Source organism: Lipophrys pholis, assembly GCF_963383615.2.
Source record: "Lipophrys pholis genome assembly, chromosome: 13".
NCBI classification, from domain to species: domain Eukaryota; kingdom Metazoa; phylum Chordata; class Actinopteri; order Blenniiformes; family Blenniidae; genus Lipophrys; species Lipophrys pholis.
The window spans coordinates 5,145,782-5,160,576 of NC_137632.1; the positions used below are offsets into that span (position 1 = coordinate 5,145,782).

At 41.6% G+C, this 14,795-nt stretch overlaps 1 protein-coding gene across 1 annotated transcript in view; it reads left to right on the forward strand.

The window, feature by feature from the left end:
* The window catches only part of arhgef7a (Rho guanine nucleotide exchange factor (GEF) 7a), a 30,382-nt gene extending 21,203 nt beyond the window's left edge, over positions 1 to 9,179 (forward strand). The window contains exons 17-22 of the mRNA XM_080478744.1: positions 633 to 854; positions 943 to 1,036; positions 2,205 to 2,294; positions 5,968 to 6,067; positions 6,391 to 6,445; positions 6,597 to 9,179. Coding sequence (XP_080334870.1) covers positions 633 to 854; positions 943 to 1,036; positions 2,205 to 2,294; positions 5,968 to 6,067; positions 6,391 to 6,445; positions 6,597 to 6,719 — 684 coding nt within the window. The 3' untranslated portion in view covers positions 6,720 to 9,179. The remainder of the gene's footprint in view (positions 1 to 632; positions 855 to 942; positions 1,037 to 2,204; positions 2,295 to 5,967; positions 6,068 to 6,390; positions 6,446 to 6,596) is intronic.
* The last annotated feature ends 5,616 nt before the right edge of the window (positions 9,180 to 14,795 follow it).

Below are 14,795 nucleotides of genomic sequence, written 5' to 3' on the forward strand. Positions count from 1 at the left end.
CTTTGTTGTATTTATATCTGACTCGCGCTTTTATTATCAGATTTTTACTCTTACTGGTATTTATTTACCCGGAGATGTATTTGTCGTCTGTTGTTGCACTACTTATCTATTTACTTATTTGCACTACCTGCTCTATGCGATCTGTTAATCTGATTACTGGTTTGGAAATGGTAACGTGTTGGATTACTCGTTACTCAAAAAGGTGGTCATAACAGAGCAACGCGTTACTCATTGACTCGTTGCCGGCATCACTGGTTGTCTGGTTTGTGTGAAAGAGGCGAGCAGATAAAGTTTTAGTTCTGTCGCAGATGATTCCAGTCATTTGCTGCAGAAAACTGACGTGAGCGACCAAAAGAGACACGACAGCGATCGGCGTTGTGATTATAGAGAAGAGACTGTAGATATGGTGGAGCTTTGTACATGAAATGATACCAGTGAGGCCGTCTGCATGGTTGAAGAAGGCCAGTTTTTCAGTGCTGAATGGAGCTCCAGCAGATACTGGAACTACACATTTGGTCATAATGTTGTGGCTGATTTCTGTGTAATAATGCACAAGGCTTCTATTCATTTAATTTAGGCACTTTTTTCTTTTATTGTGTAGTAACTCGGCCTTGTGGTTTTGCTTTCCCCAGCTCCCTTCTCACCCCCTCACCCCATCCCGACACGCCGAGGGGAGGGCGATGACAGTTGCCCCTACTTACCACACCCTTCCACACCCTTCCTCCCACGGAACTTCTCACAGCACCATGATGTGGGGCCCCCTGGAGCCACCCAACACCCCCAAACCCTGGAGTCTGAGCTGCCTGCGGCCCGCACCGCCACTCCGCCCCTCTGCAGCCCTCTGCTATAAAGAGGTGCCGGCACGTGTAGTCTGTGTGTGAGTGGATGTTTTGTGAGAACAGCTTTGACCCTCATCTCCTCCTTTATGCCCTTCATATTCAGGATCTCAGTAAAAGTCCGAAGAGTGTGAAGAAACTCCTTCCCAAACGCAAACCCGAAAGGAAACAGTCTGAAGAGGAATTTGCCTTGAGGAAGAGTAAGTTAGAAATCCTTCAAGCTCAAAACATTTTGCACACAGTGTGAGACACATAACTCATGTTAGAAGAAAATCCAGGATGTCTCTGTGATCAAATGTTTCTTTTTCTGACGGAAACTGAAAAGTCAATACTTTCATAGCTAATCACTTTTTTCAGTTTGACTTAAAGTCAAATCTTATTTACATCTTATCTTTTTTATAGTTGTTCTAGTCTGTTTCTACTTGACATTATTAGGTAATACAAAGTGAAAACGACCCTCCTGCCCTGTTACAAGACTCGTGTTTGAATAAAGGATCAAATCTTGGTATAGGAGCCAAGGAACGCTTTAAGACCCTGAGAAGTTAAACCAGGAAACTTAATTGACGCGCAGATTGTTTTGTGTGTCGGATGAATGAAAGTCTGTCATAATTTATGGTTAATCATCTTGTTTCCACAACGTACCGTGTCCAGTACACTCACACTCACATTTCATGAACATCCAGATGTGTACCTGCTTCAGGGGTCAAAACCTGTTTTCTCCCACATAAAGTCCACCGGCCATTTACCTTGTGACGTCCAAAACACTGTGTAACACAAACAAATGTTCTTTCTGCTCCGACACTTGCATTAATTAAGACGTGACTTTAATTAGATAAACTATAGGTCATAAAAAACATTGGTTAACCTTTTTGAATACAGATAACTGAACATACAGATGTGCTTAAAGGTGACACTTTGCCAAACTTCTCCGATGTTTCCTGTTTACATACCGTTTCATAGACGCTCCCCAGCCTATTTCCTGCTCAGATCTCCTGCATTCCCTCCAGCAATCTCCAATCTCACGCTCCGTTTCTGCCTGCCCACTTTTATCACAGCCACCACCAGGAAAATACTAATATTCTGATCGTTCAGTAAAAGTGAACTGCACCTTTACCTGCCAGATTCTCTCAAACATGCAGTTGATGCAGCCCAACTGAAACCAGCTGCCTTTAAGAAGGAAGCTCTCAATTCTTTTGGGCCACTGATGTGCAGTTTTGTTGAAAGCCATCAATTAGTGACGTCATCAAATTAAGTTTTTTTTTTTTAATGCTGCATTCTTGTCTTTACTGTACAACTCCCAAATGTGTTGCTGCAACCCTTCTGAGCGTGTAAGTTGAGTTATTTTTCCCCTCTTCTCCTTGTTCACAGGTACAGCTGCTCTGGAAGAAGACGCTCAGATCCTGAAAGTCATCGAGGCATACTGCACCAGCGCCAAAACCCGGCAGACTCTTAACTCGAGTAAGAAACTGTTTAATCTCATTCGTACACGTTTGCACACTAGAGGAGAGAGAGGTTTGTGCTGAAGCTCATGATCTTTGGAGTAACTGTATCTGTGTTTTGTGCTCAGCGTCTTTCTTTACGGCGGGTATTCTGAACTGATCCTTCTAACAGTATCTTCTCTCCTTTCTGTCTCTCCTCCATTCCTTACTCGTTGGCATCGCTCGGGTTTACCTTGAGTTCCTCCCTTCTCTCATTATTTTTTGCTTTCTTTACTGTATTCTGATTTCCTCCATCGTCCCGTCCATTATGGTTTTATGATTTGCCATTTGTTGAAATGTGTGTTGCACCCCCCCCCACTCCCCCCCCTCCCTCCACTCTTGCACCATCACTGTTGTTCCTTTCGACCACCATTTCCTCTCCTCTGCATTCACGTCTCGGCGGGTTGCTTGGCGCCGCCACGACCAGCCTGGCAGGGCACCGACCTGATGCACAACCACGTGCTGGCCGACGTGGACCAGTCCTGCGTGGACTCGCCGGGCCGCCGCAGCAGCGTGTCGCGGCCAGAACTGACCTCCGACCTGTCGGAGGACTCTGACTATGACTCCATCTGGACCACTCACAGTTACAGGATGGGCTCAGTGCCGCGCAAGAGCTGCATCTCCCACCAGAACTAAAGAAAGTACAGTACTGCCACGCTGTGCTGCAATGTAACGTACAGTGCGCTTACCTCTTTTATCTCCAATGTATTAAAGAACTAGTTTTCTTTGTTTTTTAATTTAGCTATTTATTTTCTATTGTATTTGTTCATCTTTTGGTAACTTATTTGGTTTATTTATTTTCTGACGGTTTGTTTGAGGATGTTTTAAGCATCTCCCTGTTGCCTTTGCCTTTTTCCCTTTTATGTGCCTCCTCTCTTTCTGTAGTTGTCATGCAGTAAGTGTTTAGTAATTATTGTTAATTTATCTTGAATGTGACGGCTCCCCTTGTCCGACCATAGATGTGCTGGACTCTCAGCTGAGAGGACAGGGATTTAGGAGTGGAGCGCGGGGGAAGGGGGACCCGGGGTATGGGGGGGTGGGGGGTGGGGGGGGGGGGACCGAGCTTTTCCTGTCTGATATTCAGATGTAATTCAGGAACGAGTGTATTCTATTTATCATGTACTACTTCTCTCCAGTATGTGTTTTTAGAGTATATATGCTCAAACATAGCACAGACGCTGCACAAGCACACACACACACACACACACACACACACACACACACACACACACACACACACACACACACACTACACACACACACACACACACACACACACACACACACACACACACACACACACACACACACACACACAGGTTGGGGCACAGACGCCCTCGCTGTCTGATAACATGCAATGGTTCAATCCAAATTCTCTTTTATTTCCACACTAATGCTGGTTTCATTCACACTGCCAGCTCCGAGCAAAACGACGCTCGACTTCTCCAGAAAGCTGATGAATACTCAGAAGAGCCTTGCTAGCTTTAATAGTTTGTGAAATTCAGTCGGTTAGGTTTTTTTTAATTATTTTTTTTTGTCTTTTGTCGTAGCTGCTACAGAAAGAGGAGATTATCACATAGTCTTCACTCTCTTGTCAAATCTTTTACCAAGGAGATGACAAGCCAGTGTACCAATAACATACCGATGAATATTGGGTGTCTCCTCAATTGATTACAATTTTCAGATTTGCCCTTCAGTAATAGTTTTTTTTTTTTAATTAAATTTTCAGTCCTGTCAGTGCTGCAAACACAAGTTCTCTGAGCTCAGTTGTATTCAGTTGGATGCAGAAAATCCATTGACGCTATGTGGCAAAACAGAGTAAATACTACCATTTCACTGTTTTCTATGTAAAAATGCAAATTTTGTTGTGAGTCTTGAATGATTTCCCACCTCGGCGGGCCTGCTCGTACACCAGGCAGCGTTTTCTGCCTGTAGAACAGGTTTTGCATCAAAAACGTTTTCTTTTTCCTTCAGACGACTCTTCCCAAAATAAAGTCTCCCGACAAACCAAACATAGTGTACTAGCCAAGCGCTACTAAATTACAAGCTAAAATAGTTACAAGGTAGGGATGTGTCTCTGACTCCACAGTTTGAAGCGGTCAGCATCGCACCACTCGGAAAAACATCCCTTGTGTCACAACAAACTAGCACCTATGCTTCGGCCTCACAAGCCACGCCTGCCTTCGTCTCGTCTGGCTTATGAGGCTTCCCCACACTTATCTTGCATTAATAACTATTTTTATGAAGAAGTATTTTTCCAGTATTGGTATTAAAAGTACAGGTTGACATCCTCTTACAGTAAGCAATGTGAGGTGAAATATAAAATATATTGGTCCATGTTACAGTTGGAACTGTTTCCTAGATGATTTCTTTATTGTATTTATTATTTTGTATTTTCTTTTTAATTTATATTTTATTCTATATGTCGATGTTTACAAGATGATCCCTTCAAGAATCATATGTTTCCTTTTTTAATTAAATTTATTTTGTTGTTTTTTTACAATTTATTGTTCTGTATGAAGTTTTACACTCAAATTATAACATGAAGTGTTTGAATTATTTTGCACAATCATGTAAAATGGGCCAGGGGAGAGTGGGTTGGGTTCTGGGTGGGGGGGTGGAGATAAACAATGTTAAATTCTGTACTTTTTGTCGTCTACCTACAGTACATGTGTATGATATAATCTGAAAAGGTAGACCTAAGTATTCAGTGTTACTGTAAAGTAAATGCTCATTCGTAGTGTAAATGCTCACTGTCAGTGTTTTGATAGCATTGATGGTCCAAATAAGAAGAAGAAGAAAAAAAAAAAAAAAGCAAAAGAAACAAGAGACTGCGGTTATACAGGAACATTTCTATGTGAACTACTCGTTCCACCTCAGAATACTGTCAGAGCGGACTTGAAATATGAAGAGCACATAGTCTCCCTTTCTGTAAATACTAGATGTCCTGGAGCAAGAGAAAAAAAATCCACTCTACCTTCTCTATGAGTATTCGAGCTAAGAATATCACTGTCCTTATATCATGTGCTATACTTTGTGACAGGTGTATTCTGTGGTTTAAGAAACTTAAGTCAAACTGTGGGACGGTCCGGGTGAAGAGACGAGCCGTCTTTAACCGGCACCGTCCTCTACGTGCTCTAATGTTGTATTCAGTTCACACATGTGACCATGTCTTATCTGCAAACAGCGCCTTCAGTGTATTTGTTCTACACTGCTGAAGTGTCCCAAGTCCCAAACGCTGTATGATGAGTTTTGAATAAATCTGTCATTTGGTAGACTCTGGCATTCTGGTGATTTGTTTCCACAGAGCAGCAGAGCTGATTGTGTTCGGTGTGTGGCTTCATGTTTGGACGACTGTATGTGATTGCACTTGTATTTTTGTTTGCTTTGTATTTATTTATTTTTTTTTTTTGAAAGATCTTACCGCCTCATTTCCTTCCGCTTATCTTTTGACTCTTGTTTTTTCTCTGCATGACTAACACACTACTACTGTCATCTGCAGTGTTTGTTCTCTTGGCCCGGGTGCTGTGGGTGATGCCAATAAAGTTCAGACTGCGGTCTGAGAAAGTGACTTGAAGTGACTCGCCATGTTATGAGGGGGGGAACAGAACCAAGTGCCATCGATTGTTGAGTGCTCCTTTGTTGTGAAACAGGACCGCGGAGGGAAACGGGGCTTCACGTGATCATTCCCGGAGAGGATAAAGTTCTTGTGGAGGATCCCAGTCGCAATGGACAAAGTGGCGCTGAAGAAAAGTAAGATCAGTCGCTTTGCCGTATGAAATCTTTTATTGTTGTACAAATTGTAATATCTTTTTCATTTTCATTGACCACAACCCAGGTTTTTTTTGCAGAGTTGAACACACACCGAGTTGTTACTGGGATAAATATATTTTTGGCTTTGTTCTTTTTCAAAATGAAGAAAATACTACTAAAAGATTTCTGGCCATTGTAGCTCTTCATGAAATCGGTATTTGTAACCCAGTTACTGGGTTTGTGCTCCAGTTTGTGTGTCGTGAAACATTGTCACCTGAAATCAAACTGCTTTGCTGAATTTCATCTTATTTCTTTCCCCCAAGGAGCCTGGTGGATGTGGTTTACGCCCTGAGGGATGAGGTCCAAGAGCTGAAACAGGTGAATGTGAAGGGTGATCGCTCTGATGATGTCATCACCATTAATGAATTACCTATAAGCTGGTTGCACGCTGTGATTTTAAAGAGTGATATACGGAGCTATTGAACGTCTTCCTTAGATCTGCTTTTAACGTACCCACTTTGCAACGCAGGACAATAAGAAGATGAAGCGCTCTCTGGAGGAGGAGCAGAGGGCACGGAAGGATTTGGAGAAAGTCGTGAGGAGGGTGCTGAAGAGCATCAATGATCCAACGTGGGACGAGACGAACCTGTGAGGCTTGTGTTCCCCCTCCACCCCGAGCTTTGAGCCAGAAGGGCATGCTGTGTGTCAACTTGTTTGCTCGGCGTGAAGCACGCATACTCGCATGAATACTTCAAGGTTGGTTGCCTGAGTGAGAACGAGTGCATCTGTGAAGCAGGTGACTTTGTGCGTGTGTGTGTGTTGGTACATGCTTTAAGAGGAATGCAATTACTGGTACTCTGCTTAAAAGATGAGTGTGATGCAATGCTGAACTGCCTCAAGTGTCGATTCCACTATTCCACGGGAATCAGCAGCAAGTAAGAAGCAAGAAACCAATGTGACCCGTGTGTCATTCAGTCGTCAGTCTTTATTCCTGTTCATGAGGAACGTGGCTGGAAAACAACTGGAGTCGGTGGCTTTTACTTTTGTTTACATCATTTCAACAAGTCCGCTGTCCAGTGGTCCACAGTGGTACTTACGTGGTGTTAATGGTCACTACCGTCTTGGACATGTTTAAACTTGAATAATGCCTTTTTCATAACCTCATATTATTTAAAAAGAAATATTTTTTTCAAATGCCAGCATTTTGCAGGGTTTCTCTTTCAGACACAGGCCTGGTGTTTTCAGCCTGTAGCAGCAGGTCACCAGTGGGTTTTTTTTGCGTGTTTTTGTGAAATTTTTGACCTCTTTGTTCTTTTGCCACTTTGCATTTGGACTTTTTTTCTGGACATCCCAAGGGAATTGTACAGATGTTGAACTTATACTGTATGATGTAAATACTGCTAAAAAGATGAGCCTGTGTTTAGGTGGAATAAATGTGTTCTGTAAAGGATTACTTTGAGTTGTTGCCACATGTGATCCAACATTATCCAACTGACTCTAAAGTTTCTATCAGAAACTTCTATTTGAATGAATTACAGCTGTGACCTCCATGAACATCAAACTTCTGAGATATTTTTCCTTTCCTGATCACAAGGCCGGAAATGAAACCAGAAAAACAATCGTGTCTGTGTAACAAAACAATTAAATGTGAGAGTTGTGGTAGTTTCATGAAGCAGATGACTTGAGCCAGAACGCAAAGTCCTGTTTCATTGATGGGAGCCTTCATACAAACAACAAGAAACATCAACAGGTAAGCTCCATGGAAATGCGCAGATTAATGACATTGTCATTTTAAAATTATGTGAAACTTTGTATTCTGGAATCCTCCTTGATAATCAACGGGTCTTATTCATTAAGGTGGGGTGACCAAAAGAGTTCTTAAGAATAAATGCTGCTCGAAGTGCGCTCAAAAATGCCTTAAAATGTGGATATATCTGAAATATTCGTCCTCTGTATGGGTAGAAAATTCTGCATTATTACAAATAATATACAACCAAAGACAAAAGGTTTTCACAAGTTACAAAAAATTCTTTCTTGTGTCTAAATTAATATTTCTTTCCCAATCAATGGCACAAATTACCTAAAAAATCTAATTAATCTGTAGTTAAATAACTACAGAAATAAAGACTTTTCCTGCATGGAAAAAGCCAAATATAAGAACTAGATAATCGCTCTCTTTTCAAATCCATCCATATAGTTTCATCTTGTTCAGGGATGCAGGGCGCTGGAGCCAATCCCAGCAAACAATAGGTGAAGGCAGAGTACAACAGCAGGGATACAACCTGCACAGATCACCAGACAACCACCTATGCTTGCATGCATATGCATGTTTTGGATGGTAGGCGCAAACCAGAATCCCTGGAGGAAACCCACAGACTCAAGGTGTATATGTCTTATTGGACAAATGAAAATAGAATTCTGAATAAATCTTTACATAATATTTTATTGGTTTTTTTTCCATGTGTTTACAACAGACCTTTGCACAGCGGGCTGTTACTGAATCCCCAGCTTCAAAGGAATGTATCTCTAAACCTCAATCTATTTGGTACCATTTCGCAAACAAACGATCTGCTCAGGCTGGACGTCTTATTTTCTTTCTCAAGTCTCATTTTTAGGCATCCAAAATTCCTGTAAAGTTACTTAATTTCCACAAACACGCCTCTCTGTTTTGGGAAAATGTTATTTTCCCACAATTTTTCACCACACACTTCCATTTTGTGAAACAATAAGTTCATAAATATAAACTGGGAGTTCATTTTTAAAGCTGACTGGTACGAATGTTTGTGATTCATTGAATCCAAGTGGTCGGTTGCTGTCCTAAGTTTAAAGATTGTATCCAAAAATATAACATTTCCATCTCAATGAAAAATATATGACAAAATCCGTAAAGCGATGAAAACGTTAACAAAAAAGAAAAGAAATTGATTGGAGATGGTTCTAAGTCCTTGCTCTTCTAATTTATTGTCCTTGCCCTTTTTTATTTTGTTTTTATGAAATAAACTTGAAGTTTCTTTTTGTACATCTTTTCCATCTATGATGTTGAGAACTGCATCCTTGTTGTTTTAACTCTCTGTCTTGTTTGTATAGTTTTTGTTCCGAATAAAGTTTTTTGAAAGAAAAAAAAATAATCCTAAATCTGCTTCCGCCCGCCATGTTTCATTTGATGTTCCCGCGCAAACGCTTCTGGTTTGTGAGCAAGGGGGAAAATAGGTGTTTATTTTATGGTAAATTCAGACTTAGCGAGTTGTTTGACAGCTTTTCATTACATTTCCGTGATGTATTTACCAAATTTAGGCCGAGTATTGAACTCCGGACTTGTTTTGTTGGACTCTCACCTTAAAAGTCTTGCCAGCGGACGTGTTTCATTTCACCAAGATAAGTAAGTGCTTAATGTCTTAATTAATTTCAGTTCAGAAATGTGGAGTCCTGATTGGCTCTAGTTTTTGTTTTTATGGTTCACTTTAGGCTAAATCTGGGTGTCAAACATGCCTTTGGGCCAAACCACCAAGCAAATGGTAACCATTTCAAATAAAACACTGATTTTTAAACAAATTTCTTAAGAATAGTGAGCACAACGGGACACAAAGCTGTGATATCAGGGATTTTTTACAGGAAAGCCAGCTACAGCAAACTAGTCTCAAAGCCATGATGTCAGGGTGAGTTTGTCAAAACATCCATAATACAATAGCTATTTTTTGGATTTTGTACTGTATTTTGCATCAGAAGGTTTTGTTAAACTTTTCATCACCTCTGTTCTGTGCCACAACAAAGAAAAAAAGTTTAAATTTAAGTCCTAATAACACTGTTTAACCCGTTTTTGGCCCCTGAACTAAAATGTGTTTGACACCCCTGGACTAGATGGTATTTTTGGGGCTGACTGACACTGCATAATTAATAAAAAAAAGTGTAACTTTCTAAACTCGGGTGTACTTACTACTTCCTATATGTACGTAAACAGCTGCTGCACAGATGCTTGCTTGTAATGCAGAAGGAAAATCACAGATGATGCTTGATATTAGGCATAAAAATGTTTTGCCCGAACAAGTATACAAAAGAAAAGGATTTAAAAAATGTTTTAATGCTCAGTATAATGTCTGTATGCTTGCAATCTGAAAGAATAGTCAAACCTGTGGGGTTTTTTTGTGTCAGAAAGTTGAATCTTTTAACTGACACTATTCCTGCCTTTACAACTACAGTATATGTCTTCACTATTGTCTTCTTCTTATGCGCTTTGTTTGTCTGAGAAACGTGCTTTACCGTGAGGAATGTGATATAGGAGCACTGAATGCAATGCTGGCTTTAGGTATTACAATGACAGGCTATGAAAAAACATCTTCTGAAAAGAATCTTTTGCGCCTCTGTTAGTTTTTTTCACAATACTTTCCTTTGACTACTGCAATTCCATTTTCACTTCAAAAAGACCGTCCTCTACAGAATTCAGGTTGTACAAAATACAGCTGCGAGACTTTTGACAAGGTCGCCCAAAACAGCCCACGTCACCCCCATCGTATCAAATCTTCTGGGCTCCCAGTCAAATTTCGAATTGACTTTAAAATTCTAATCCTCACTTTCTGGGCGATGCATGGTCAGGCCCCTCAATATATTAGGACATGCTGAGTCCCTACACCTCCGGGTCACCCTCTGATCTTCAGACCAGAGTCTCTTGAAGGTCCTGAAGGTCCCAAAGGTCCAGCTTTAAAACCCGGAGGGGACTTGTCCTTTCAGGCTGGAGCTCCCAGGCGATGGAACGACTTGCCCCTGTCCCTCCGCACTCTCGATTCCACAAGTTCTTTCAAAAATCACTTGAAGACGTTTTTATTTAAGAAAGCTTTTGGCTAAATACTTTTCTCAATTTTATTGTATTTTATGAAATTCGTTGGTTCTGCCTTATTGCACCCATTTTATGTACATCACTTTGTGATTTATATCTGTGAAAAGTACTTTATAAATAAACTTTACTTACTTTACTTCCATTGAAGCAACATATCAGTAGGTGTCCTTGATTATTTTAACTATTTGCAACAGGTGCATTATTTTTTGACACAAATATTCTTCATATCAAGTCACGGAAACGTAAAGTACCTGCAGGTAGTTAAGTTTAAACAGTTTCTTGTCTTTCTCTCTTAAATTTGTCATTTGCTCAAAGTGTTATTATCAAACATGCTTGCTTCTGCATCATTGGAATTTGGACTTGCGACAGTTCTCTCCCATTCAGTTTTATTGATATAGTTCCAGAAACAGCACAGTCAAGGCATTTATACAAGGAAAAACAACTATTCCAATGGAGCAGGCAATGATTCTGTACACTCTTACAGTAAATAGAATACATGAGCTGCACCTTTCAGGGTTTTTTTGTGGACAGTTTAGAGATTTGAGTTCTGCATATAGCTCTCATTTGAACTAGACTCACTGCTACGAGGGGCAATCTGAACTTTTGAGCTGACAGTCTCTTTCATTGGTTTTCTTGACGTTAGTTTCCCCCTAAAAAAAATCATTAAGCTTAGTTTTAGACAAGCGTCACAATAGTAGTGGATACTTCCCAACAATAATTGAAGCAGAATTTTTTTAGGTGTCTGGCAGCATGGGGAATTTTCTAAACGGGTAGCTTGTGGTCTATTTTTTCGTGCATATGCCATCAGGGGCTTTGTGTTTGCATCACAGTCGCTGCCACAATAGTGGGCTGAGTGAAACGCAAACAAAACTATCTCATCGGGTCATATGTGAATGCAGTGGAAGTCGTGGTGGCACAGTATGGCTATAATATAAATTTCTTCTCTCGTGTTTGTGTATGTTTCTGTGCATGTGACCTTCTATTTAAGACATGCGGTCTATTGAAATCTATTGTGTTCCCTGATTATGGTGACAAGCTTTGTGGGGGAGATGATCCCACTCTGCTGCTGTTAGATGAATAAGCACAGATGTCAACCTTTTCACTGTGACCCTCACCTTGTGCACTCATTAGTAATCAAACAGTGGCCTTTTGTTTCATGTTGAATATTCCTCGGTGGGAACAAAGCCATGATTCACATTCATCCTGTGAGGCAGATCTGGGCAGATAAAGCCAGACCACTGTCGCGGCGCTCTGACCTTGCTGGGTGGACTCTGAAAGTGTCCTGCTGGCCAACTGCCACTCCGTCCTGTTTGATGAGCCAATGAGCACGGAGAGAGCCATTACCTTGATACTGGGGAGTTTACCTGGATATCTGAGCTGATGTTACCTCCTGTCCTGGTAGTGATTTATTAAGACACATGAGTGCTCTTGTTTGGGCTGCAGCTTTGCTTTAGTTCTGCTCCTGCCACAACGGGCAAACTTAAGTGGGTTCCTCTCGCTGTCAAGTGTCTCCTGTGAGAGAAAGTTGTGAAATGAAGAGGCAGACGCTTATTATCAGGGTTCTGACCTGCCTCAGCCCCTCTCCACTCTCTCTGACTCTTTCTTCCTGCCGGGATGGAGTGACAGCTTGTCACTGTGGGTGCTCCACAATACGACTCAGACCCCCTCGACTATTGTGGAGCTCAGAATAAGGCATCAAGGTCTTCCTCTCTCTTTCCTTCACTTCTTTCTTTTTCTTTTCAAAGCAGAGAATCAATCAGCTGTACACACACACACACACACACACACACTCAGACACAGACACACATACGCATACATACACACGACTCATTTCTTTTCCCTTCCCTCTGTCTATTCAGCAGCCAGTGATCATTTAGACTTGACATGTATTGTGAAAAACTGAGCTGCTTTGCCTCTTTCTTCTTTTTCTTTCACTCCCTTTCTCTTTCAACTGTCTGTCATTAATGTCCAGGTCTTACAATATACGAACAGAGGAGAAGAAGAAAGCGAAGAGTGAGGGATGAATTGATGGATGGGAGGATAAGCACTCAGTGTCCTTTCTTTAAAGATTTGTTATTGTACAGTACTGTCTCCCAGTCATTTTTGGTTGGTGTTTCAGTCTGAAAGCCCGTCCACGTGCTCTTTTGTATGGGAAAGCAATAAGGCCCCATTGAATGAAGCTGAATGGACCTGCCATCCTTAGGGGCTGAGGCCTGAGGACTCCTATTCTTTAGCCCCCAATCTAATTGGAGCTGAAATGAAATGGAGGTTTCTTATGAAAATAGGCTTTGTTTGGCCGCAAGGCTGGTAATTCATAAACAATAAGCAGGGCCCCATTGTGTAGATAATAATATATTCATGCTGCTGGAGATGGGGAGAAGGCAAAGCGAAGGCTGAGGATATATAAGGAGGGTAGGCAGAGACAGGGATGGAGAGTGGAGGGATGAGAGGAAGGGGAGGTGGAAGACGAGGGGCTAATAGCAAATAGTGGGTCAGAGAAAATTGGTAATGGGTGGGTAGAGGCAGGGGATTTATTAGAGGAAGTGAAAGGACTAAAAGTAGGCAGGAGTGAAAAGTGAGTGGGAGTGAGGGAGGCGAAAATTACAGGAATTGGACGGATAGACAAGATAAGAATGTGGAGAGGAGGGTGGGAGAATGGGAAATGGCTTTGAGTACCTCTGAGTCTACAGGTGACTGCTTTGGCAGTCGTGGAGGGAGAAGGCAAGCGAGTGAAAGTCATCATAGAAATGGAATGGGTTGCACAGTGCACATCTGTGTGGAGTTGTGAGTGGTGGAGCTGATGGAGTGGATTGGTCAAGTGCAGAGATAGAGCAGAGCAACAGCAGTCAATGTCTAATGGGCGAGGAGAGAGGAGAGCAGACCGGTGTGTCTGCGCTGGCATCAATCTGACAGGAGGGCTTTCACTGCCTGAAGACAGGCGGCCGGCTGTGGAAAAACAGGTGAGCTCTCTGACCACTTTGATGCATTTGTTTGCACAGATTACCTCTCACTGTTATCATCTGTGATTGCACAGGTTAAAGCTGCCTCTCTGTGATGATCTTCAGATGGGTCTGCACATTCTTTAAGACGTGACTTTGTCAGTTCTGAAACAGCAGCAGCAGAGAAGTGCTGGACTTAAGTGCTGGATCTGGACTGACAGGCAGACTGAGGGGACCCCGCTTCCTGTGTTTGATCTGAACAGCTCTGTCAATTCATGTTTAAGGCTTTTTTCCTTTCTCACTGGGACTTGATGGTTGCAAACTGTCAGGAGACACACATTCCTCTGGATGCTTTGGGAAACCTTGTCTTTCAGAGTTCTTTCTTTTTTTTTTTGTGGCCAACAGTTTATTCCGGACAGTTTCATGTCAGTGGAGGTGGTCGACGATACGAATTCAAAACTGACAGTATTAACACCTCTGAGTAGATTTTTTTTTTTTTTTTTTTTACAGCTTAAGAGGTAGAGCTCTTAACTCATGGTGAGTAAATCTAAAATGTTACATAATGGGAACGCTGAGTCTGTGTGTCATATTTGTGTCGGTAAAGGGTGTTTGCATGCTCCCTCCAGACTTCATATCCATGTGTGAACAGTCTGTGTGTAAAACTTAAAGTGCAGCGCGAACTTTGTGAGGTGATCAACTGACTGTACTAATGGTCGGTCGTCGTCCCACCATCTGTCTCTTATAAGTTTCACTCTGCACCCTTTTTGAAACTTGTGGAAGAATCACAACATGCATATTAAATATAAAGACTTATGACACCACAAACCCTTTATATGCACGTTTGCCTTCTGTTTTTACATCTGTATATTTAAACGTGGGTGTGTGTGTGGGTGTGTGTGTGTGTCAGTTTGTGAACATTTGGTCCAGATGTTACTGGAAAATACCAGATACTGTATCC